The sequence below is a fragment of the Equus przewalskii genome, chromosome 10 (assembly GCF_037783145.1).
Source record: "Equus przewalskii isolate Varuska chromosome 10, EquPr2, whole genome shotgun sequence".
Lineage (NCBI taxonomy): Eukaryota > Metazoa > Chordata > Mammalia > Perissodactyla > Equidae > Equus > Equus przewalskii.
The window spans coordinates 39,950,638-39,972,441 of record NC_091840.1 but is presented as its reverse complement, the minus strand read 5'-3'; the positions used below and the strand labels follow the sequence as shown (position 1 = coordinate 39,972,441).

At 40.1% G+C, this 21,804-nt stretch overlaps 1 protein-coding gene across 2 annotated transcripts in view; it reads right to left on the bottom strand.

Moving 5' to 3' along the window:
* MYO1D (myosin ID) overlaps nt 1-21,804 on the bottom strand; it is a 319,278-nt gene that overhangs the window by 89,867 nt on the left and 207,607 nt on the right. For both annotated transcript variants that reach the window (XM_070562560.1, XM_070562558.1), the window contains exon 21: nt 774-928. In XM_070562560.1, the coding sequence (XP_070418661.1) occupies nt 774-928 (155 nt within the window). The remainder of the gene's footprint in view (nt 1-773; nt 929-21,804) is intronic.

The window sequence follows — 21,804 nt, the reverse complement described above, 5'->3', positions numbered from 1 at the left end:
GGGGCGGGGAGGCGGAGAGCGGGCCACAACGGGAAGAACACATGACTGTCGAGTGGAGAAGCACCCTACCCCAACTACTCCACAACCTCCTATGGGAAGAAAAACCCCATCTCTAAAACAACTCCCAAAATAACCAGACGAAATCACTCCCCTGCTTAAAATTATTCATGCACTGGTCCCCATCTCCCTCAGGATCTGCTCCCTGCTTGTATTTCTCACGTCATTGTTCCCAACACACACAAGTACGTAAACACCCCAGGCATCACCTCGGTTTACTATGAAGTTCTCAGAATATGCCATGTTCCATCACATCTCCATGTTTTTCCAGAGGTCTTCCAGAGGCCACTCGCAGGAACTCCTTTAGTCTTCATGGACCTACATGTCATCCAAAAACTGCCTTCTAACTTGTTTATATTCATGGCAGACACACTCACTGATTATATTTAGGGTAAATGAGAAGCTGCGATAACAAGAATATAGAGTAATTTTTCTATCTTTTGGATTTAATTACATTTGGATTGCAGTGAAGAAATCACCATTAGGGAAATCTCTCACTGTTGGTTCAGCTGGAGGCTGGAAAAGTAGAGGATCTTTCCTAATCTGGAAACCAAGCCTGGATGCTAATTTTGCCTTCTGTGAAACAGATGACATAAGTTGTCCTTATGAAGGAAAATAACTCAATATATAAATTTGGCACAAAAGAAATTCAGCGAGAATTATGATTAAAGATTTCACAAGTTTAAAAGTTGTTGGTTATAAAAATCAAACTTTACCTCTTGAAATGATTCACTAGGACTCCAACAAGTTCTCCGATTCGACTCTCGTGGGTCGGCTGTTTGCTGAAGAGGCAGACAATGAGGTCCTTGTTGTCTTTTGTATGGAACACTACAAGTTGGTCCTTTCCATTGGAGACACTCAGACCAGTCAACTGCAAAAAGACAAAGCATGGAAAACTATGAGGATGGTTCTCAAAAGAATAAATTTAAAAATGCACTTTGTAATTTAATAATACATTTTTGCTTAGTAACCCTGATGACTTTAATTTTTATCAAGTTTCATGAAACAAGCAGATGGAAGGAAATAATAACAAAAATTAATGAAACTGAAAACAGAAAAACAATAAAGAAAAATCAATGAAATAAAGACCTTCCCCCCCACCCCCCAAAAGATCAATAAAATTGCCAAACTCCTGTCTGAAAGAATAAAAGAGAGAAGACCTGGGGCCAGCACGGTGGCGTAGTGGTTAAGTTCATGTACTCAGGTTCAGCGGACCGGGGTTTGCAGGTTCAGATCCCATGTGTGGACTTACACACTGCTCATCAAGCCATGCTGTGGTGGCATCACACATACAAAATAGAGGAAGACTGGCATGGATGTTAGCTCAGGGACCATCTTCCTCAAGCAAAAAGAGGAGGATTGGCAACGGATGTTAGCTCAGGGTCAGTCTTTCCACCCCCCCACCAAAAAAAAAGAAAGAAGACCTAATTACCTAATTACTAATATCAGGAATGGAAGAGGATATATCACTACAGACCACATAGCATTAAAAGGATAAGAGAATATTTTCAACAACTCCATGTACATAAATTCAACAACTTAGACAAAACCAAATAATTCTTTGAAAGCCACAAACTACCAAAACTCACCCATGGAGAAATAGATAACCTGAATAGGGCTACAACTATTAAAGAAATTACATTTGTCTTAAAAACCTGTCAAAAATGGAAAGGATCAGATGATCTCACTGATGAATTCTATCAAACATTTAAAAGAAGAAAGAAGACCAATTCTCCATATCTTTTCTTAAAAATAGAAGAGAAGGGACCAATTCATAACTCATCTTGTGAAGCCAGCTTATCCTGATACCAAAAACAGACAAAGGCAGTACAAGAAAAGAAAACTACAAACCAATATCCAATGTCCTTCATGAACGTGGATGTAAGAATGGCCAAGAAAATATTAGCAAATTGAATCCAACAACATATAAAAACAATAATACACCATGACAGAAGAGAGTTTAGTCTAAGAAATGCAAAGCCAGTTTAGACTCAAAAATCAATCAATGTAATGCATCATAGCAGCAGACAAAAAGAAAGCTACATGATCATGTTAATTGATTTAGAAAAAGCACTTGACAAAATTCAACATCCATTCATGATAAAAATCTCTCAGCAAGCCAGGATTTACAAGAGAACTCAACTGGATAAACGACATCTACAAAAATGCCACAGCTAACAACATACTTAGTGGTGAAAGACTGAATGTCTCCCCAAAGAGCAGGACCAATGCAGGCATTTCCACAGGCACTGCTGCTGTGCAACAATGTACTAGAAGCCCTAGCCAGTGCGATAAGGCAGGTTTAAAGAAATTTAAAAGGCATACAGATTGCAAGGGAAGAAACAAATGTCTCTATATTCAGATTACATGATTGTCTACATAGAGAATCCCAAGGAATCTACAAAATAGCTCCCAGAACCAAAGTGGTTTTAGCGAGGTCACCAGATACCAGGCCAACATACAAAGATATTTCTATATACTAGCAATGAACAATTGGAAACAAACATAAAAACATGACCCTCCACAAAAACTCCCAAAACAAAGATACTTAGATATAAATCGAACAAAATGTGTCTAGGAAATTGCTGAAAACTACAAAACGCTGATGAAAGAAATCAAATTAAAATGTTGATGAAATGTGTAAAAGAAAAATCTAAATAAACAGAGAGAAATATTGTGTTCATGGATTAGAAAACTCAATATTGTTAGCATGCCAATTTCCCCCAAATTGATCTATAGATTTAATGCAGTCCCAACGAAAATCCCAGAAGGATTTTTTGTAGATATCAACAAGCTGACTCTAAAATGTGTTTGGACAGGCAACGGAAGTAGAATAGTCAAAACAATTGGAAAAAGAAGAAAATGTCAAGTTGGAAGACTCACAGTAGCCGATTTTCTTACTTATTATAAAGCTACAGTAATCAGGACAATGTAATTGTCAAAGGAATTGTCAAAGGGATAAAAACATAGGTCAGTGAACGGAGAATCAGAAATGGACCCACACAAATATGGCCAAGTGATTTTTCACAAAGGTGCAAAGGCAATTCAATGGAGAAAGGATAATTTGAACATTCGGATAACTTGGACACCGACATGCCAAAAGAAATAAATGTTGACCTAAATCTCACATCTTATGAAAAATGAATTCAAAATGGATCATAGTTCTAAATGTAAAATGTAAAACTATAAAACTTCTAGAAGAAAACATAGGAGAAAATCTCTATGGCCTTGGATTGGGCAAAGATTTCACACAAAGGACACCAAAAGCATAACCCATAAAAGAAAAAAATTGTTAAACTGAACTTCATCAAACTTAAAACTTTTCTCTGAGAAAGACACTGGTCGGAAAATGAAAAGACTAGCCACAGACTGGGAGAAAGTATTTGCAAAGACATATCTGATAAAGGACTTGTGTCCAGAATATATAAAGAACTCAAGACTAAACAACAAGAAAGTAAAGGACTCAATGTAAAAATGGGCAAAAGGTTTGAAATCACTTCACCAAAGAAGACATATAGGTGGCAAATAAGCAAGTGAAAAGACACTCAACATCACGAGCCATTGGGAAATGCAAATCAAAATCATAATGAGACACTACCACAAACCTATCAGAATGGCCAAATAAAAACAAAACAAACAACAGCAACAACAAAAAAGTGACAATACCAAATGCTGATGAAGATGCAGAACAACTGGAATTCTCATACATTGTTAGTGGGCATGTAAAATGGTACAAACACTGGGAAAACAGTTTGGCAGTTGCTCCAAAAGTCAGGCACTGAATTACCACGTGACCTAGAAATCTCAGTCTTACGCATTTATCCTAGAGAAATAAAAACTTACGTTCACACAAAAACTTATACAGGAATGTTTACAGCAGCTCTATTCATAATCACCAAAAACTGGAAACAAGTGGAATATTCATCAACAGGTGAATGGATAAAGAAGCTGTAATACATCTAATGCAATGGAATGCTATTCAGCAATAAAAAGGAATGAACTGATGATACAAATCATGGATATGCAACAACATAGATACACTTTGAAGGCATTATGCTGAGTGAAAGCAGTCAGCCTCAAAAGGTTACATACTCTATGATCTGTTCATGTGATATTCCCTAGAAGATAGAACTTTAAGGATGGACAACAGTGGTTGTCAGGGCTTGGGGTCAGAGGGAGCTTGATACAAGGGAGATTTTTGGGGGATGGATGACTCGGTATCCTGATTGTGGCGGTGGTTATGCAAATCTATTCATGTGTTAAGACCCATAGACCTGTATACCATCACCACCACCAAAAGCCAGTTTTATTTATTAGATGTAAATTTAAAAAATACAGCTCCTTGGTTGTTTTGATCCCTAGATATTCTACTTTGGTCAGTAAAGGAGAAGGCCGAGTGATTTCTCATTGTCTGGTTTGTTCTTCTATTGCAGAAAATACCAAAGTGCCACCTCCTGGCCACCACAGGTGCTGTCAGTCTGGCGATCAACATCGATGGGGTATTCACCGGGGGCAAAGCAGAGTGCCAGCAGCCTGCGGTGGGGATGGAAGTACCAAAGATGCTGAAGGTACAATCTTGTTCTAGGGGGATTCCTAATCCAGTTGGATCAGTGGAAGAGACAAATATCAAACAAGTGAAGAACACTTTAACAGTTCATACATTTGGAAGGCCATTTAGTTCCATGCCCACATTTTACAGATAAGGAAATTGAGGCTCAAAGAGCTTAGCTGATCTGCAGACCTTGGGACAGGAACTCAGGCCTGCAGACTGACCCAGACCCATGTTCTTTATCACAGTAAGCTTTTTCAAATATCGTGTACAAATGAACATAAGCTACATAAATAAGTAGCCCTAAACGTCAAGTGAATAAATTTTCATAGGAGGTGAGCTCTTAGGTTGATTTTAAAGAATGCCAGGGTCGGTGCTAATGGAAAGAAGTGAAAATATTCAAGGAATTGGAAATCATTTCACAAACCTCTGTAGATCGTGGGCTTTCTGAGGCCACTGGTAAGAGAATATATCAATCTTTCTGCCATTGAGATGTATGCCATCCAGATGATTTTTATATGGTTAAGTTAAAAATATCATTTTCATTTAAAAAAACATTTTATGTCTGTGAATGCTTCACTCTCATTTCATCACTTTATATGTAAAATTTAAAATGGAATTGATGTAGCATTTCACAGGAGAGCTTGATTAAAGCCTAATAAAATGAGAATTCTAACAGCAGTAACTCTGCCAGCATATCCCAGGCACATTAGCTGCAGGGGCTCAGAGAAAAGACACAGATTCAGTAGCGAATGCTGCAACCATCCAGACAGAGGGCCCCTTCCTAGAAGCTGCCTGGGCCAGAGAAAAGGAGCCTATGACTATTCTCAGCTACCTTCCCACCTTCTCTTCCTGCCTTTCCCTACTCCACCCCGTCTGGGAGGCTTTATGTACGCTCAGGCCGATGGGCGTCCCAGAGTCCCAGAAGAAAAGAAAGAAAACAGCTCCTAATTTCTTCTGCTTCACAAATAGCGAAAGATGAAGCCTCTGTTGTCACAAAGCAGGACAAATAGCACCCAGAATGTCTCCTTTTGTTCTGGGAGAAAGGACGGTAAGTGGGGAAAAGCAGTGGAGTGAGGGATGACCTGGGTGTTAATCCCAGTTCAGCTATGTGATTTTAAGTGAATCATTTCATTTCTTAGGGCATCTGTCTCCCTTTCTAGATGCCTTGTCTAACTTATAAGGTTGTGGTAAGGATAAAAAATAGTAGCAACTCAGGGGTAAAAAAGATAAATAAGCAAAACGCCTGTGCCTTTGAGGGTTTTTACACTCAAAGAGAATCTATGACAGCAGCATCTGAGACCCTTTACATCAGTGCCATGCAGATGGAAGGGGCTGGGTGGAAATATGTCAGTTAGGGAGGCGGTCACTGCCTCAGTTATCTTTGGGCAGCCACAACACACAAATAAGTTTCTCCGAACAAAAGTGAAACTCCTTATCAAGCCTTCATCTCGTCAGTTGTCTTCTTATTTCCCATAATCTGAGGGATCTCTATGCTATGATAAATCTACACCTTCCTCTTCTTTGGTGTTCAAGATCTGAACAGGACAGACACACACTCTGATTGCAGCCGATCTCAGTTCTCCCGGGCCCTCCCCAGTAAGGAAGACCAAACAGGGAATACAACCGGACAAATACAAAGATCTGGCACTTCAGAACGAGGAGGCTGGTCTGAGGAATCAGAGCAAGAGTCCTGCTTTGCAACGGAGTAAGAACAAGAAAGCAGAGCAAACTAGAAAAGAAAATCTCTAATTTGTATTTTCATTTATGAAATAAGTACAAAACAGACCAACATTAGGAAAAGAAAGAATTCTGAAAGATAAACATGATAAATTAAAAACACAATGGAAGCAGTCACGGAATAGATACTGCAGAAAATCAAGGAATAATAGAAGAAAATGCATTAACGTCAGAAGCACTTGAGTCACAGGTACCAGCCCAAATTAATTAACAGAGAATCATATGGAAATGTGGCCCAGAGAAAGTTCTGAATTTTTAGAATCAAGGGAAAAAAAATCAAGTATCTATGCACAAAAAATAAGTCATCTGCACAGGAAAATAACATCCAGGTCTACAAGCTTTTTAAAAAAGTTGCTTCTTCTGTCTGAAAATCTAGGAAGGTGTGGGAAGAGGAGAAATATTAATTTTGTCATCATTCACAGGAGGAAATAAGGTAAATCCATTTTATTCTTGTTATTGATTAACAGAGATCAGTTAAATATTTAAGAGTAATCATTATTAGCACTAAAAAGAATGTATAACTTTCTAATCATTAGTAAAAAGAGAATACATAAAACTTGACTAACATGGCAACTAGAAAAAAAGAAGGAAATAGAACAGAAGCATTAAAAACAGAAAACACTTAAATAACACAATTAAGAAAAAAAAATACTGTCAGTTTCTATAACAAATATGAATGGTAAACAACTCCTTTATTGGATGAAGAAGGATCACAGGTTAGGTCAAAAACAAAATTTAACTATACTCTGTTTATAAAAGATGCATCTAAAACAGACACAAAGATAAAAAAATGAAAGGATGGACAAAGATATACCAGAAGGAAAGCAGGGATGGGAATAGTAATAACAGATAAAGCAAAATCCAAACCAAAAAACATAAAACTTTCTTTTGTTTTCTATTGACAAAAAACATAACTTAAAAAATGAAGACCACCACTCTTCATGCTCTGAATAACATGGCACCGAAACATATAAAGCAAAATCTGTTCTAACACAAGAAGAAATGGACTGACTCGTGATTTTAGGGGGTGACCCAGTCTTTGGCAGTTCAAGCAGACAAAAAGCAAATAAGAGTAGAAAGAGGCTAAATAATCAACAGATTTGATTAGCAATTAAATGGAACTTTTACATACATTTATTATGGTCCCTGAAACATTTACACATATTTACTGTGTATTAGGCTACAAAGTAACACCTCTCTCTTCAATTACAAAGCAGGAAACGCACCGGTCATGTTCTATAATCTCAGTGCAATAACACTAGGAAATTATAAAAAGGTTAACAACAACAAAAAAACCTTATTATTGAGATTTTTTTTTAAAAAAAGCACCTCTTTAGGCAACTCCTGGATTAAAGAGATTGCAGTTGCAATTACAGATAGTAAAGTTAATGAGAAAGAATTTTACAGATCAAAATTCATGGATGCAGCCAAAGCTACATTCAAAAGAAAAATTATTAAATAAGAAAGAAGGGAAGTAAATTATATATCAAAACGCTAGAGAAAGAACAAAATAAATCTATCAAAATAAAAATTAGTTAAGATAAAAGCAGAAGTTGATGAATGAGAAAAACAACATACATGACAAATCTAAGCATTGGTTCTTTGAAAAGATCAATAAAAGAACCAAGTGCCCTTGGCAGGGTCTAGTCAAGAAAAAACAAGGCAAAAACACAAATATCTAACATTAGGAATGAGAAAGGGATTTAAGGAAAGGTGTGTTGCCTTTAGAAATTATAAGAGAATAACATTTGTGATTTCATATTAATAAATTAAGTTTGTGAAATGCATGATTTTATAGGAAAATATGAATTACTAAAATTGACTCAACAAAGATAAAATAATCAAAATCAATTCATAACTAGGGAAAAAATTTTTATGCTGTCAGAAAGACACTTTTAAATGTTACTGGGTACAGATGATGTTACAGGCAAACTTTCAAGGCCGAGGTAATTCCTATGTTACTTAAAATGCTCTAGAACAGAAAAAGATAGAAACCATCTGACTCATTTTATTTAATCCTGGTAGCGAAACCTGATGATGATCTCACACACACACCCAGAGACCAATCTCATGAGCACAGATGCAAAAATCTAAAATAATTAACAACCTGAATTCAGCAGGACAACAAACCATGACCAAGAGGGTGTATTCCAGAAGCATAAGGAGCGTTCACCAACAAGAAACGCATCAACATCACTCAGCTTATCAACCGGGCACGTTTATGTGTTATCTGTGCGCTTGTCCAACTAGAATTATCTCCTTGCAGTCAGGCCCCATGGCTTTCACTTTTTCAGGGCAACTATGAAGTTGTGTATTTGTATCATTTTTATTTTACAATACCCGACGGTACATAAAACAGCATTTCTCTCCATAGCAACTTGGTCAATACTCAAATGTATTTATTATTATATCATCACCACAATATTGGTTTTAATTTTTTCTAACCACTGGTAATCTTTGGCAGCAAAGTAAGAGAAGAGACTTTGTCCACTTCATAAAAGTGTTACAGAACTAAAAGCAAGCATCATGACTGAGCATAGAGACTTTTGCCTGGATCTTTTAATACAATTGTTAAAGGAAAGAGACTAGGTATATTAATAGGTAACTTCTACCTCTCATTATTTTTACAAACAGCAAGCAAAAAAAGAACTAATTGGAAATTAAAATATATAACCTTACTCCCATCAAAATACTCCATACGACTTCATCCATCAGTCAAATAGGATTTTAAAAATCGCCAATTTTTTAAGTGTATAGGTGGATGATTTTTGACACTCAAATCAAGATACAGAACATTTCCATTATGCCAGAGAGTTCCCTCTGTTCTTTTTAAGTCTTAGTTCTATATTTATAAGACAAATTGGCTTATTTAGCTCTTGAGAGCTAAAAAGATTAGGTCATTACTTAGACCTAGAAATCCAGGGGTTCACTGTAGCAAGAACAAACTCACAAAATACCGATTTTTCTCTTCATCCTTTCTGTTTTCATGGGTTGTGCCATTAGGATTATGAGAATTTTACAAAGAAAATAGTTAATCTTTGAACGTGACAAATCAGTCCAATGCTATAATGGTGATCTTAAAGGAACTATTGAAACCCACAAAAATAGAATATAGCTTTATTCAAAATTGCTTGAAATAGATGGTTTGGAATTTAAATTATTTTTGGTTGCCTATATAGTCTTCCTACAGTAAGATTCCTCGTGATAGAATTTAACTTCATTGGTTTCTCTTGCTGAACAGATAATTCTTGGTTTCCAATTTCCAGTTTTCGATAATTTTTTAAAAACCTTACGTGGAGTCTATAAACTCGGAGTCGTTGGATTGGATCCATTCTCACTTTGTAGGGCAAGAACCAACACCAGGGACATGTCTACAGTTGTGAAATGGCGTCTGGAGGTATCATATGACAACAGGGCAGAGGCCAGGGCTGACACTCCCCTGAAGTCCACTGTAACTGCATCTCATTTTGCTTGCTCTCCTTTTTGCTTCATATTCCTCTTTAATTCCCTGACTGCATTTTTTTTTTTTTTTGAGGAAGATTAGCCCTGACCTAGCTGCTGCCAATCCTCCTCTTTTTGCTGAGGAAGACTGGCCCTGAGCTAACATCTGCGCTCATCCTCCTCCACTTTACATGTGGGATGCCTACCACAGCATGGCTTGCCAAGCGGTGCCATGTCCACACCTGGGATCTGAACCAGCAAATCCCGGGCCACCGAAGTGGAACGTGTGCACCCAACCGCTGTGCCACCAGGCCGGCCCCCCCGACTGCATTTTTATGTCACTGCCTTTCTGTGTGAGCATACATGCTTTGTCAGTGAAAATTGTGGGCCCTCAAAATGCTAGCTGTAAATTCCAGAATCCCAAACAATAATTTCAAGAAGCTAAAGGTTTCTGGAGAATGTGTGAATCACAAGAAAAGGCTCTGACATTTTATGACAAAAGACTCTAATAGTGTAATAGGCCATGCGCCCTTGAGCTCTTGCTGTTCTAAAAAGAATGAATCTTTTAAAATGATGATCAACTCCTTTAAAATCATCAAGGACTAACTAGGGAGGAGAACGGACGCCTTTCTAAATAATGCTTCATGTCTGATTTCCACTCTGGGGCCTCTTTTTCCCAGACTTACTCCCAGTAAGCAGCTACTCCACAGTCTTCTTGAGCGGGAAGATCTTTCTTCCGCGGTCAGGACTCTACCTTCGCCTCCAAGAGACTTCATTAACTTGAGTCTTTTCCATCTGACCAAAGACGTGCCTAACACACAAAGAGCTTTCATAAAATTGTAGTGATCACTTAATTTCTTCAAGTATCTGCTTGTATTTTGATAGATACACTTGGCCTTTTGGATTTACTATTCTCTACTTCAGTTCTGTGGTTCGATGGCACAGTTGTAATATTTATGCTCTTTTGATCTCAATTAGCAAACTGATTTGGCGCTCAGCGATGGACAACATTCTGTTCATTCTGTTCTCCATAGAAACTTGGTAGATGCTCTGACTTTTTGCAGGACGCTTGGTGACTTGATTTCTCGCTTTGTCTGTCTATTCTCTGTTCATCTCTCTCCCAATCTCCCTTCTCCTTATTTTTCCCTCATTTTTCTCCTTTTCTCCCTGTCTCCTTGGCCCAACTAGCTATAAATCAGAAATCTTAACTGTGCAGGTTTGTCATGGAAATAACGCAGTCTGACATAACTGAGAGTGCTATCCCTTTGCAAACAACCATCACTTGAAAGCAATGAAGTGCGTGTGCCCTGAGCCGCTACGTAAGAGGGCTGACTGTTCTGTGGTCGCTATGCTGTGACGAACCCAAGCCTCTCAGAGAGGTCAGATGTTGATGCTCCGGTCAGCAGTCCTGGGTCAAGTCCCTGCAGCCCTGGTAGCAGACAAGTGACTGTATGAGGGTTCCAGCGACCAACCCCAGACTTAGAGTCTTCCCAGCCAAAGCCCTAGACACTGTGGAGCAGAGGCAAACTGGCGCCACTGTGCCCTTCCACATCCCTGACCAATGGACTCCATGAACGTAATAAGATGGTGGTTGTCTTACTCCACTAAGCCTGGGGTGGCTGATATACAGCAACAGTAAGTGGAACAAAAATCTGGAAGGAGTGAGGTGCAACTGTGACACAATCCTAAAACCCTTGGCACTGGCTTTGGGAAGTGGGTGGAGGCTGGAAGAGCCTTGAGGAGACTGGTGGTGGAATCACAACGGGCTTCAAGGAGGCGTCAGTGAGGGCCTGAAGGAAAGCGAGGAATGTATTATTTCAAACTGGAGGAAAGGGACCCTTTTAAGATGTGGCAGAAAATTTGACAACACTGTTGTCTATGGGACAGTAGAGAATAGAAAATGTACCTAACAAATTCAGTGATCCAGATGAGGATTTCTAGACAGAATACTGAAAGTACCATCTGGTTCTTCTTGCTGTCTACGAAAAAACGTGACAGGAGAGAGATGATCTTAATAAGGAACTATTCAGATTTCGTGCAAAATTTAGAGGAAATATAAAGAAGCCTGCACTTTCTGGATTTGAAAATAAAACCGTTTCTTATTCCCAGCTTCTCCAGATGGCAAATGAGTCTCTAATTAAGAAATGGTTTCAGGGCAATGATCAAATACAGAGTGAGATTGTAAAATCCTTTGTCAAAACTTCAGAAAGATCTAAAGCAGTGCTTCATAGAACCTTCCAGACAGACTAGGGGCTACCTAAAGATCTTCAGAGCATGCCTTACAAATTTTCTCTGTTAAACAATAGGGCTCCTAAGACTCTTAGGGCCTTGTCCCACAGTAGCTCACAAGGAGCCCAAAGTACAGGAGAGTTTATCTTGTAGAAATTTATTGGCGTGGTTTTTGTCTAGTGAAGTGGATTATAAATCGATGCATAGTAAATCCACCAAGATTTCAAAGGAATTGTATCAGGTTGGACCGAAGGGGAGAGAGATGTTACAAAATGTGAGGAGGCTTTTTGACTCCCAACCTTGGTGGGCAGAAAGCAATCTAAGAAGGCTACTTAGTTGCAAACCCAGGTGGCCAGTGACTGTTATGTGCCTCCCATTCCTCATCTCTTGGAACAGGGAGTGTCTCTTGAGGTATCCCATGCCTGTACCACCATTGTATGTTGGGTATGTGGGGCAGATAACTTGTCCTTTTAAAGACCTGAAGTTCACAGGCCTTCAGATTGAAGGAACTCGAGTTGAGGACCTGCAACTGAACTGACTTAGATGATGAGATCCTGGACCTCAACCCTGAATCTGATGCCATAAGGGGATGAGACTTTGGGGCATCTCAGGAGGGGATGAGTGCATTTTGAACGTCAGAACAATGTAAATAATTTTTGACCAAGGGCATACTGTGGAGCATTTAAAACATGTACACGAATACTTTGACGCTCTTTCCACTGAGAGATTGAGGTCTACGTCCCCTCCGTTTGAACCTACGCTGACCATAAACTTGTTTTTTAACCACTAAAATGCAACAGAAGTGATGCTGTGTGACTTCTGAGGTTATATAAAAGGGGATGCAGCTTCTGCCTTGTTCCCTGGGACACTCATGCCCTGAGCACAAAGCAACTTCGTAAGAAGTCTGACTACCCTGAGGCCCCCATGTTGAGAGGAAGCCAAGCATTTCCAAAAGGCTTCACAAGGCTCTCCAGTCAGCAGTCTTTAGGTCCTGCCAGCCCAGCTTCAGTCATCTGAGTGCATGAGCCTTCAAAGGACTCCAGCCCCCAGTGCTTGTGTCACCTCCAGCCTTCCTCAGACACTGGAGAGCAGAGACAAGCCTGGAGACAAGCCATCGGCTCTGCCCTTTCCAAATTCCTGACCTAAAGAACTCACGACCATAATGGATGGTTGTGGTTTTAAATTTGGGGTAACTGTTATGTAGCAAAAGTGACCAGAAAATAGAAAAAATCTTAGTTTTATAAATGCATCAAGGAAAGAATGCATAGTTTGGGATAACTAAGAGTTTATTCCTTTATAAACAAATACCACTTTCAACAATTAAAAAAAAATTTTTACCATGTTAGAAGAACGCTTAAGAAAGCACTATATTTTGGAAATGTTTTCCAGCTTCATTAAACATAATAAAATTATTCTTGTACTTTCTTAAGGATTCAGAGTTGTCATGGTGAACGTTAGTTAGTAAATGTGCTGCATCCTCAGGGTTCCTGGAGTTCATATGACTGTAGCTCCCGGGTCATGTGCTCTAAAAATCATGCCAGTATATGTAAACCACGAGACCTTCTAAGGTAAAATAAAACCTATTATACAAAACACAGACTGTGAGCAGTAACAAAAAAATCGTCTTAAAGCCAGTGCAATCGACTTTGTACACAAGCGCCTGGTTATGAGCCCAGTACTATTGATCAATATCATTCAGGTCAATGAGAATAACTGTAATCAACTGACTAAAGGGCTAAATTTATACATCTTTGATTGAAAAGGGCTTTTAACCCTTAATTTTAACAGCTTGATGAAAGCAACTCAGTCAAACTCTTAAGTAAGTTTCCAATACCAGTCCATCCAACTGCACCCAATAAAAGACATCTCCACGTTCAACTTCAGTTTCTCCCAAACGATTCCACATCCTGACAGGGATTAAGGGCGACATCAAGAAGAAAGTGTACAACCTAGATCATGTTCTCATTGCAAATGAACTTCTCACTTTACAAAATTAAACACAAATTTGAGAGTGTCACACAGAAGCTGGGCCTGCCAGACCCTCCTCTGTTAATTTAAATGCTTGAATCATTTTTTCCTTTTGTTGCAAGTACCTTATGTGTGGCATGAAAATTTGGCTTTTTCATATTTAGATTAAATTGGTCAAATTCCTTACTAGAAAAGTGGGTAGAATCTACCAGTTCATGAGTATCAGCAAAATGGCTAATTGTTTTCTTTTTGCTAAAAATCTCAGGCCTATTGGAGGTCTCTCTCTGAGACTATCTGGCAGTTTGAGTTGCTGGGTTTGTCTTGCAACCTCGAATTCAGTAGTTTCATAAAAAATTGAATTTTTAATCCCAAAAACACCACTCTGAAGAAATAGCTCAAGAAATCACTTCAACAAGTTTTTAACACCAAGCCACCTAGTGGCATTGAACTAAATATCCTCTGAGTCTTCCTGTACTTTCAATTTTCATTTACTGCAACTATCAATATGCCTGCCTGTAAGAGACTGACTCCCTTTTAATTACGGCTTCAGATTTATCGTTGTGGGCTTGGGAAAAGGTAATCAGATTCACCACAAGGGTGCACGAAGCAAGACAAACGGCCCAAGAGAAAGAGCACGCAAAGTGTAGTGCACAAACTCTGTCATGTCTATTTTGACTATTCAGAAGGTATAAAATCCTCCCACTTATATTCTGTTTGTCGCCCATGGTTCATTTAGGCCGATGGCTGTCAACCCTGGCTGTGTATTAGAATAACCGGGGGTACTCTGATTTATATAGTCTGGGATCAGGCTGGGCATCTATAGTTTTTAAAGCTCCCCACATGATTCTAATTGCACACAACCATTGATTTAGGTAAAACTATGAAATAATTAGGTCCTAGATAGGCAAATTATTATTTTACAAAGCTAACTGTTTTACTAATTGAATCAAGTTTTATACTATCCATTTTAAATTTATCTTTTTCTTTCTCCTAAAATAACTTAAGTTGCTTTCCTTATTGGTCTTTTAACTGAATTTTTTTTTCGCTTACAAACTAGTGACCCTCTCAATGCAAAAAGATGATTCACTCAAAATTTTGGGTTTACTTTCCTTATCCGGTATTCGTCAACGAGGTGAACCCATGTGCACCAGTACTTCTCTGTTTCAGGGATGATGAGTGATTTTTTTATCATATCCTGGTCATTTTGGTATTCTTATCAGACTCTGGATCTAATTTAAATCTTCTATTTTACCAGGCTCTTCTGCTAAAAATGGACCAGTGGGGGAAGGGAGCAACAATGCTTTATTGCCGGAGGGGAGCGGAAGGGGCACCTACCTTCCCCTTGGTGGGGGCGCAAGTCCAGGCTGCCCTTTGGACCCCTTCGACACCACCCCAGGGAGCATGGGGAGGGGCGCCTCTTTACTGCCAGGTAAGGATAGAGGTCTACACTTTCCACTAGGCCTTTGTCAATGTGAGTTGAGGGGGGCCTGCAATTTTTTACTCCCCTCCTCCTCCTCCCGCTGGTGCTTTTCTGTAGAAGAGTGTTTATTGTCAAAAAGGTTTCTGTTTTGCTAGGCTGCCTGTTTCCTGGTCCTTTGGCGAGGGAGAGCAAGCTGTTCCTGTCCTCACTCATTGACGTTTCTGGACTAGGGGCTTCTCCAGCACCCAGTCCGGGATATACAGGAGGCAAAAAGAAAACCCAGGGAACTCACTGCTGTGTTGCTTCTCAAGTTCTAAGGTCCCTAGCTAGTCAACCTTCTCTCCCCTTTTCACATTCTTCTTAGGTTTGTTTTATAATGTAATGTCCAGGGTTTTTAGCTGTATTAGTGAGAGGGTTAGGGAGAAATGCATCTATTCCATCTTGTCCAGAAGTGGAAGTTCCAACTCTGGATTCCAGATTCTGCATGCAAACGAGGTAGAAACTGTAGTTTTTTCCTTAGGGAGTTTACGATGCAGTGCAGGAGGTAGGAGGCACACATCGCATGCGTGGACAACACAAGCTTTGTTTGGGGAGAAGGGGCTGCAAATTTCCCTCTCTTTAAAATACTGGCAATTCTCAAATGTGAACGTCAAGCTTAGACCGCTCTCTGGAGCTCCACATGGGTATTTCTGCCCTCCTAGGGAAAGCACAGACGGGGTCCCCGGGAAGACCCGGATATTTGACCTGGTCAAAATGAAACCCATCACCTTGCCCTAACTACTCTCTTTCTCAGGGGCCTATTCAATTAAGTGCCACCCGTCACACCTGGTCCCAAGCCCAAAAGAGAAGTACTCCTCAGTTGCCCCCACTTGTCCACTCTCAGCTGGGAGGCAGCATAGGACAGCCAAAGAGCACAGACTCCGGAGCCAGGCTGGCCATGCTCAGATCCTTATGTCCTGGGTAAGCCTTATCAGTGCGCTGTGCCTCAGTTTCTTCACCTTAAAATGGGGTCAGTAACACTACCTGCCTCACGGGAAGGATGAAAAAATCATCTCAATACATGTACAAAATCACACTGGTGCCTGACACGTAGAAAGTATTTTTAAAAATGCTAACTTTAATTAAGAATAACTCAGAAACCTCTTCAGCTTGTCTCTTCTATCTCTGGTGCCACTGTATCTGCTGAGACTACTCCAAGAGTCCCTGAAATGGTAATTACTGCACCAGCCTCTTCCCATTTCAGTCCAGATTTTGTAACGCTGTCAGAATTAGCTTCCTAAAAAACAAACCTCATCATGCCACTTAAAATCTGTTGCTCTGCATTGCCAAAAGTAGTAGTTCACACAACCCTATAAGAATTTGAAAAAACGCCACAGGTGCCCAGGGCAGAAAAATGCACAAGAGTTTGCACGTACTTATGAATCCCGGAAACTTTTCCTTGTCTGAGAAGCCATTTCTAGCCGTTCTCCACACGATTTAGGCTTATCTTTGTTTGAACATTTAAATAAGTTGTACTGTGATGATTTCTCTGTCTATTTGCCTCACCCACTAGGCAACAAGCAGAGGCTGTGTCTTTCTCATCTTTATTCCCCTAGCATACTGCCATCGTAGCACAGTAGAGAGTCAATGATCAAAATCTATTCAATGTGTGGGACACAATGAGAGTAAAAGGTATAGATGAGGTCAAAGCGCTCTCTCTGCTCAGGAGACTCCGGAGGCTCCCATGTGTCCCTCTCTAGCACAGCCAAGCCCGAGATCACAGCCTTAAAAGCCTTATTCTTATTGGTCACCTTCCAGGGAATTTCCATGTTCTCTCCTCACATTCTCTGGATGCTCTCAGCACTCTCTGGTTTCAGCTACCACACATTAATGGCTTCCAAATCTATGTCTCCTTTTTGGATTGTTCTTCAGAAAGTCAACTGTCATTGGGCATTTCCATTTTTCGTTCCTCAGACACTTCAAATGAAACCCATTTAGGACTGAACTTATTTCCACGCTCTCCTAACACATCCCTGCTTTCCCCCTACATTTCCCATCTTGGTGAGTAACCAGCACTGCTGTCTACCCAAGTCATCCAAGAAAGAAACCTGTGAGCCTAGAGCCTTTTCTCTCCTCAATGCCTATGGTCTGTTATTTCCACCACTTTAAGAACTCTTGAATCTGGCCCCCTTAACCCCTCTGGACTGTCCTTACTTGAGTTCAGCCCCTCTGTAATTTCTTGACAGGATTACAGCAGCAGTCTCAACTGCTTTCCCTACCTCCAGTCGTGACCCCTGCAACTCATTCATCAACACCCATTTATTGAGCACCTACCATATGGCAGGCAGTGTCCTGGAATAAGAGAGTCCACGACCCTTCTCTCACAGGGTCTATGTTCTACTGGGGAGTACGGGGCAGCCAGAGGGTAGACAACTGTACAATGTGACAGGTGGTGACACGGTCTATGAAGAGGAATAAAGTAGCAGTACAAAGGCACAGAGAGGGATCGGATGGGTCATTCTAGACAAACTTTTTGAGGTTATTTTGGGCAGAGACCTGAATGAAGAAAGAAAATCATGCAAGTATCTAGGAGAGCACTCTAGGCAGAATGGAAAGCAAGAGGAATGAATAAACAGTGAGGTTGCTGAGGGCTGCCTTCGTCCTACTCCTCTGGTTTCTGCACGCATGGGACTGCCAGTCTGCACGCGGGTTAAGAGCAGCTTCTATTTAGTGAGCATTTTACTACGTGACAAGAACTATGCTAAGGACTTTACAGGCATTATTTCAGCTTGTTAACATGCATCTCATTTCAGTCTTCAATACTCCACTGAGGTGGGTGCTATTGTTAAAATGGGGCACGAATTCAACAACCACCCATATGCTTCCATATATCCTACCACCTGTATTTGCCAGACACCACTGGGATGTGATTTCTCTCTTGTTCTTTACCGTTTACAGTATAATGGTCTTTAAATGCAATATAAGATACTTTTACAACTCAACAAGTCTTGTGAAAGGGTAAGGGCACGGAGGAGCAGGGGAGTAAGGGAAGGCATTGGAGGGGCTTCCTAAGCAGCAAGATCTTCCGTCCACAGAAATCAAAGAAGCCGTTGAGCAAAGTCAGGAGAGAAGATCCTCAACTCGTTGACTTTACTTACCCTGCCAGACATACCCTCACTCCTGGTGCATTGTAAAGATGTCTTTATTTAGATATAATTCCAATAAAATGAAACCTTTTTTTATGTCTGTTATATTAGAAAATCAGATTCTTCTTGTACAGTACGGGAATTTCATTATAACAATTCAATGTAAAGAAAGTTTGCTCGATTTCACCCATAACAAACAAACAAGCTCATTTAATACATATGAGTTCAGGACCAGTGTAGGTTGCCTCCAAGTGATAGGGGGGAGTCAAGGGAGACAATGGATGCAGATGTCCATTATAAGGGATGAAAGTCATCAAATATAAGGTGATTTTATTATCTTTTTTTTTAAGATTTTTAAAAAATTTTTCCTTTTTCTCCCCAAAGCCCCCCAATACATAGTTGTGTATTTGTAGCTGTGGGTCCTTCTAGTTGTGGCAGGTGGGACGCCGCCTCAGTGTGGCCTGATGAGTGGTGCCATGTCCGCGCCCAGGATTCGAACTGGCGAAACCCTGGGCTGCCGAAGCAGAGCCCGCGAACTTAACCACTCGGCCACAGGGCTGGCCCCTGATTTTATTATCTCATCCTACTCTTGTTTAAAGAAAATCTTCCAATTAGGCAGTCCTCAAACATGAAACCAAAATCGGTCCCGTAAAGAAGACTTAATTTTTGATACAGATCACGAGATCACAAGGCTTTCCACAAAAACACACACACTCTCTCTCCTTCTCTCCCTCCTGCCTTGTCTCTGTCTGTCTGTCCTTCTGTCCTGTGTGTGAGCACGCGCACACACACACACACATATAGATGAGGAAAAAAACCTAATAGCAGAAGTGAATATTGGGGCAAGTCCAACTTTTGACAAATGTTTCCAAGAAACAGCCAGAACAACAAAAGACAACACATTTGGGGACAGAATGATTAGATCAGTGGTCCTCATCCCTGGCTGCACGCTGCACTCACCTAGGGGGCTTTATCACATCTGCTGCCTGGGTCTACCTGCAGAGATTTGATTTCACTGGTCTGGGGTGTGGCCTGGAGAATGGAATTTTTTAAAACTCCCAGGCTATTCCAATGTGCAGCCAAGGTTAAGAACCCGTGAACTGGAAGAGACCAACATTTTTTGATTTGGGCTTTAAAAGTGGAAACTAAATAGAATCAAATTCAAATCTAAGTATCAGGTTGGTGGTGACAGAACTGTATTTTTTTCTGGCCTGCCTGAGACTGTAGCACCTTTTCCTACATGTTCTTCCTGGAAAAGGCAGGACTGCAGTTAACAGAGAAACAGCTGTGCAAATAGAAGCACAATGTGGCAGCTCTCATGAAAGGTGCTGAGTTTTTTTCTTTCCAACAGAAATGAAGCAGAAGATTTTCCTTTTCTTTTTTGTTTCCTAATGGACCATACCTTGAAAGCCCCTGACATGCAGAACACAGCCAGTGCACAAGCTCTAGTCTCAATTATGTAGTTTCCTGCAGGATCCACAGGGCCTACAAGTCACTTATCCTTAAAAGGCTAAGACGAAATATTTTAGAAAGCAATTATTATTATAAGAAAGGCTAACATAAAGACATAAGGGAAGCGGGAGAGAGAGCACTATAGGCAGCTAAGCCAGAAGATGCCTAGTTTTGTGGTTCACTTGGGCTTTGGTGTCCGAAAAATCTATTGAAATCCTGCATGAGTGACCAACTTCTCTGAGAATTGGTTTCTTCATTTATAAAATGGTACTTAACTTCCTATACAAGATTCTTATAAAGATGGAGATATAGCATATTTAAATCGCCTAATAAATGCCTCGCATCAGACACACGACAAATGTTAGTCTCTTATTTCTTTCCTCTTCTTCAAGTAGGATTTTAGTTTTATGTGTTATTCATCATAAAAGGGAGGTGGTGGTAGTCTTTGCCATTGGGCTTCCAAGGGCTCCAGGGTCAAACAGGTATGAGGCCCAGCTCCATTCCCTGTGAGCTTTGTGACCTTAGGTGGATTACTTTCCCTTTCTGAGCAACAGTTTCCACTTGAGAGAAAGGTGTCATTGTCATCTGCACCTGTGCAGCTGCCACGGGCCTGTGCTGGATGGGCTGGCTCACTTCTCTGCCTCTCCCATGGCCCGTGAGGCCTTGTGGGCAGACTGTGTGATGTACTGTTGCACTGCTAGAGCCTGGCAGATGCACAGCACGTAGTAGGGCCTCAAAAATGTTTACTGCACAGAAGAGAGCTCTGAGAAGACAAGTGTGTAAAAGGAAGCTTACTATTGCCTCAGCTTAGTGACATCTATTTCTGCAAAGGCAGAGAGATCTTTCTATGTATACGCCTCCATTTAGGATTTGTTTTAAGAGGATCTTGTTTCCAGCAATCTGACCTCTGGATAAACACGGTGGTGTGGTACTAATTTTCTTATACTTTAGTTTTGAAAAGGCTTTGTGTTTCTTTAATGAGACAGCTTTTTAAAGGAGTAATAAATTGGCTCTAACGATTGTTGCTTTCAGATACTGATTTGGCGCATCTTTTACATTTCTAATTGAATTTCTAAGCACAGTATTGATGAAAATGGACTTTACCTTGTGCCCCAAAGCACTGACTTTTGACATTATAAATTGGTTTGCTCAGTACTGAATAAAATAAGCAGTGGTCTCTAACTGGTATGACAAAAGGCATTTACTTCTAAACACATGTCAGGAAAACAATCCAGAGGGTAACTCTGAAATTCTGACTTTTTCTCTCTTATTAAAAAAAAAAGAGAGAGAGAATATAGCTAGACGTCACATTTCTTAGAAGTATTTTAAAACCATGCAGCTCACTCAAGTCCAATAATAAAATCACTGAGTGCTAAAAAAAAATTATAAAGAGAGTAGAAAGACTGTTTCATTGCCAAATCCATCAGAGCAGGAAAAGATTCTTGAAAAATTAAAGTGAAACCTTAACATCTGTATCTTTAAAAATTCTTCAATAGACATGACTTTTTTCTAAGAACAGAGGTTTCCAAATATCTATTATTGCTAAGCAACTCTCTTTGTTATAACAGACAAAAATATAAACGTTTGCATAAGATGTTCAAAATAATACAGCTTCCGGGACCTGCTTGAGAATTAATTAGGAAGGTAAATTTATTACCTAAATAAATAAATAAACCTGAGTGCCACTCAGTGTCTCACATTATGGGGTCATACACTTTCCATTAAAGAGGACTAATAAATATGGTTTAAAGGCTCAAGGGAGGAGTGAGAGAGGGGGAGAAGGCTGGCGAACACCAGCTCCAGCTCCGGCGGTGCCAGACGTC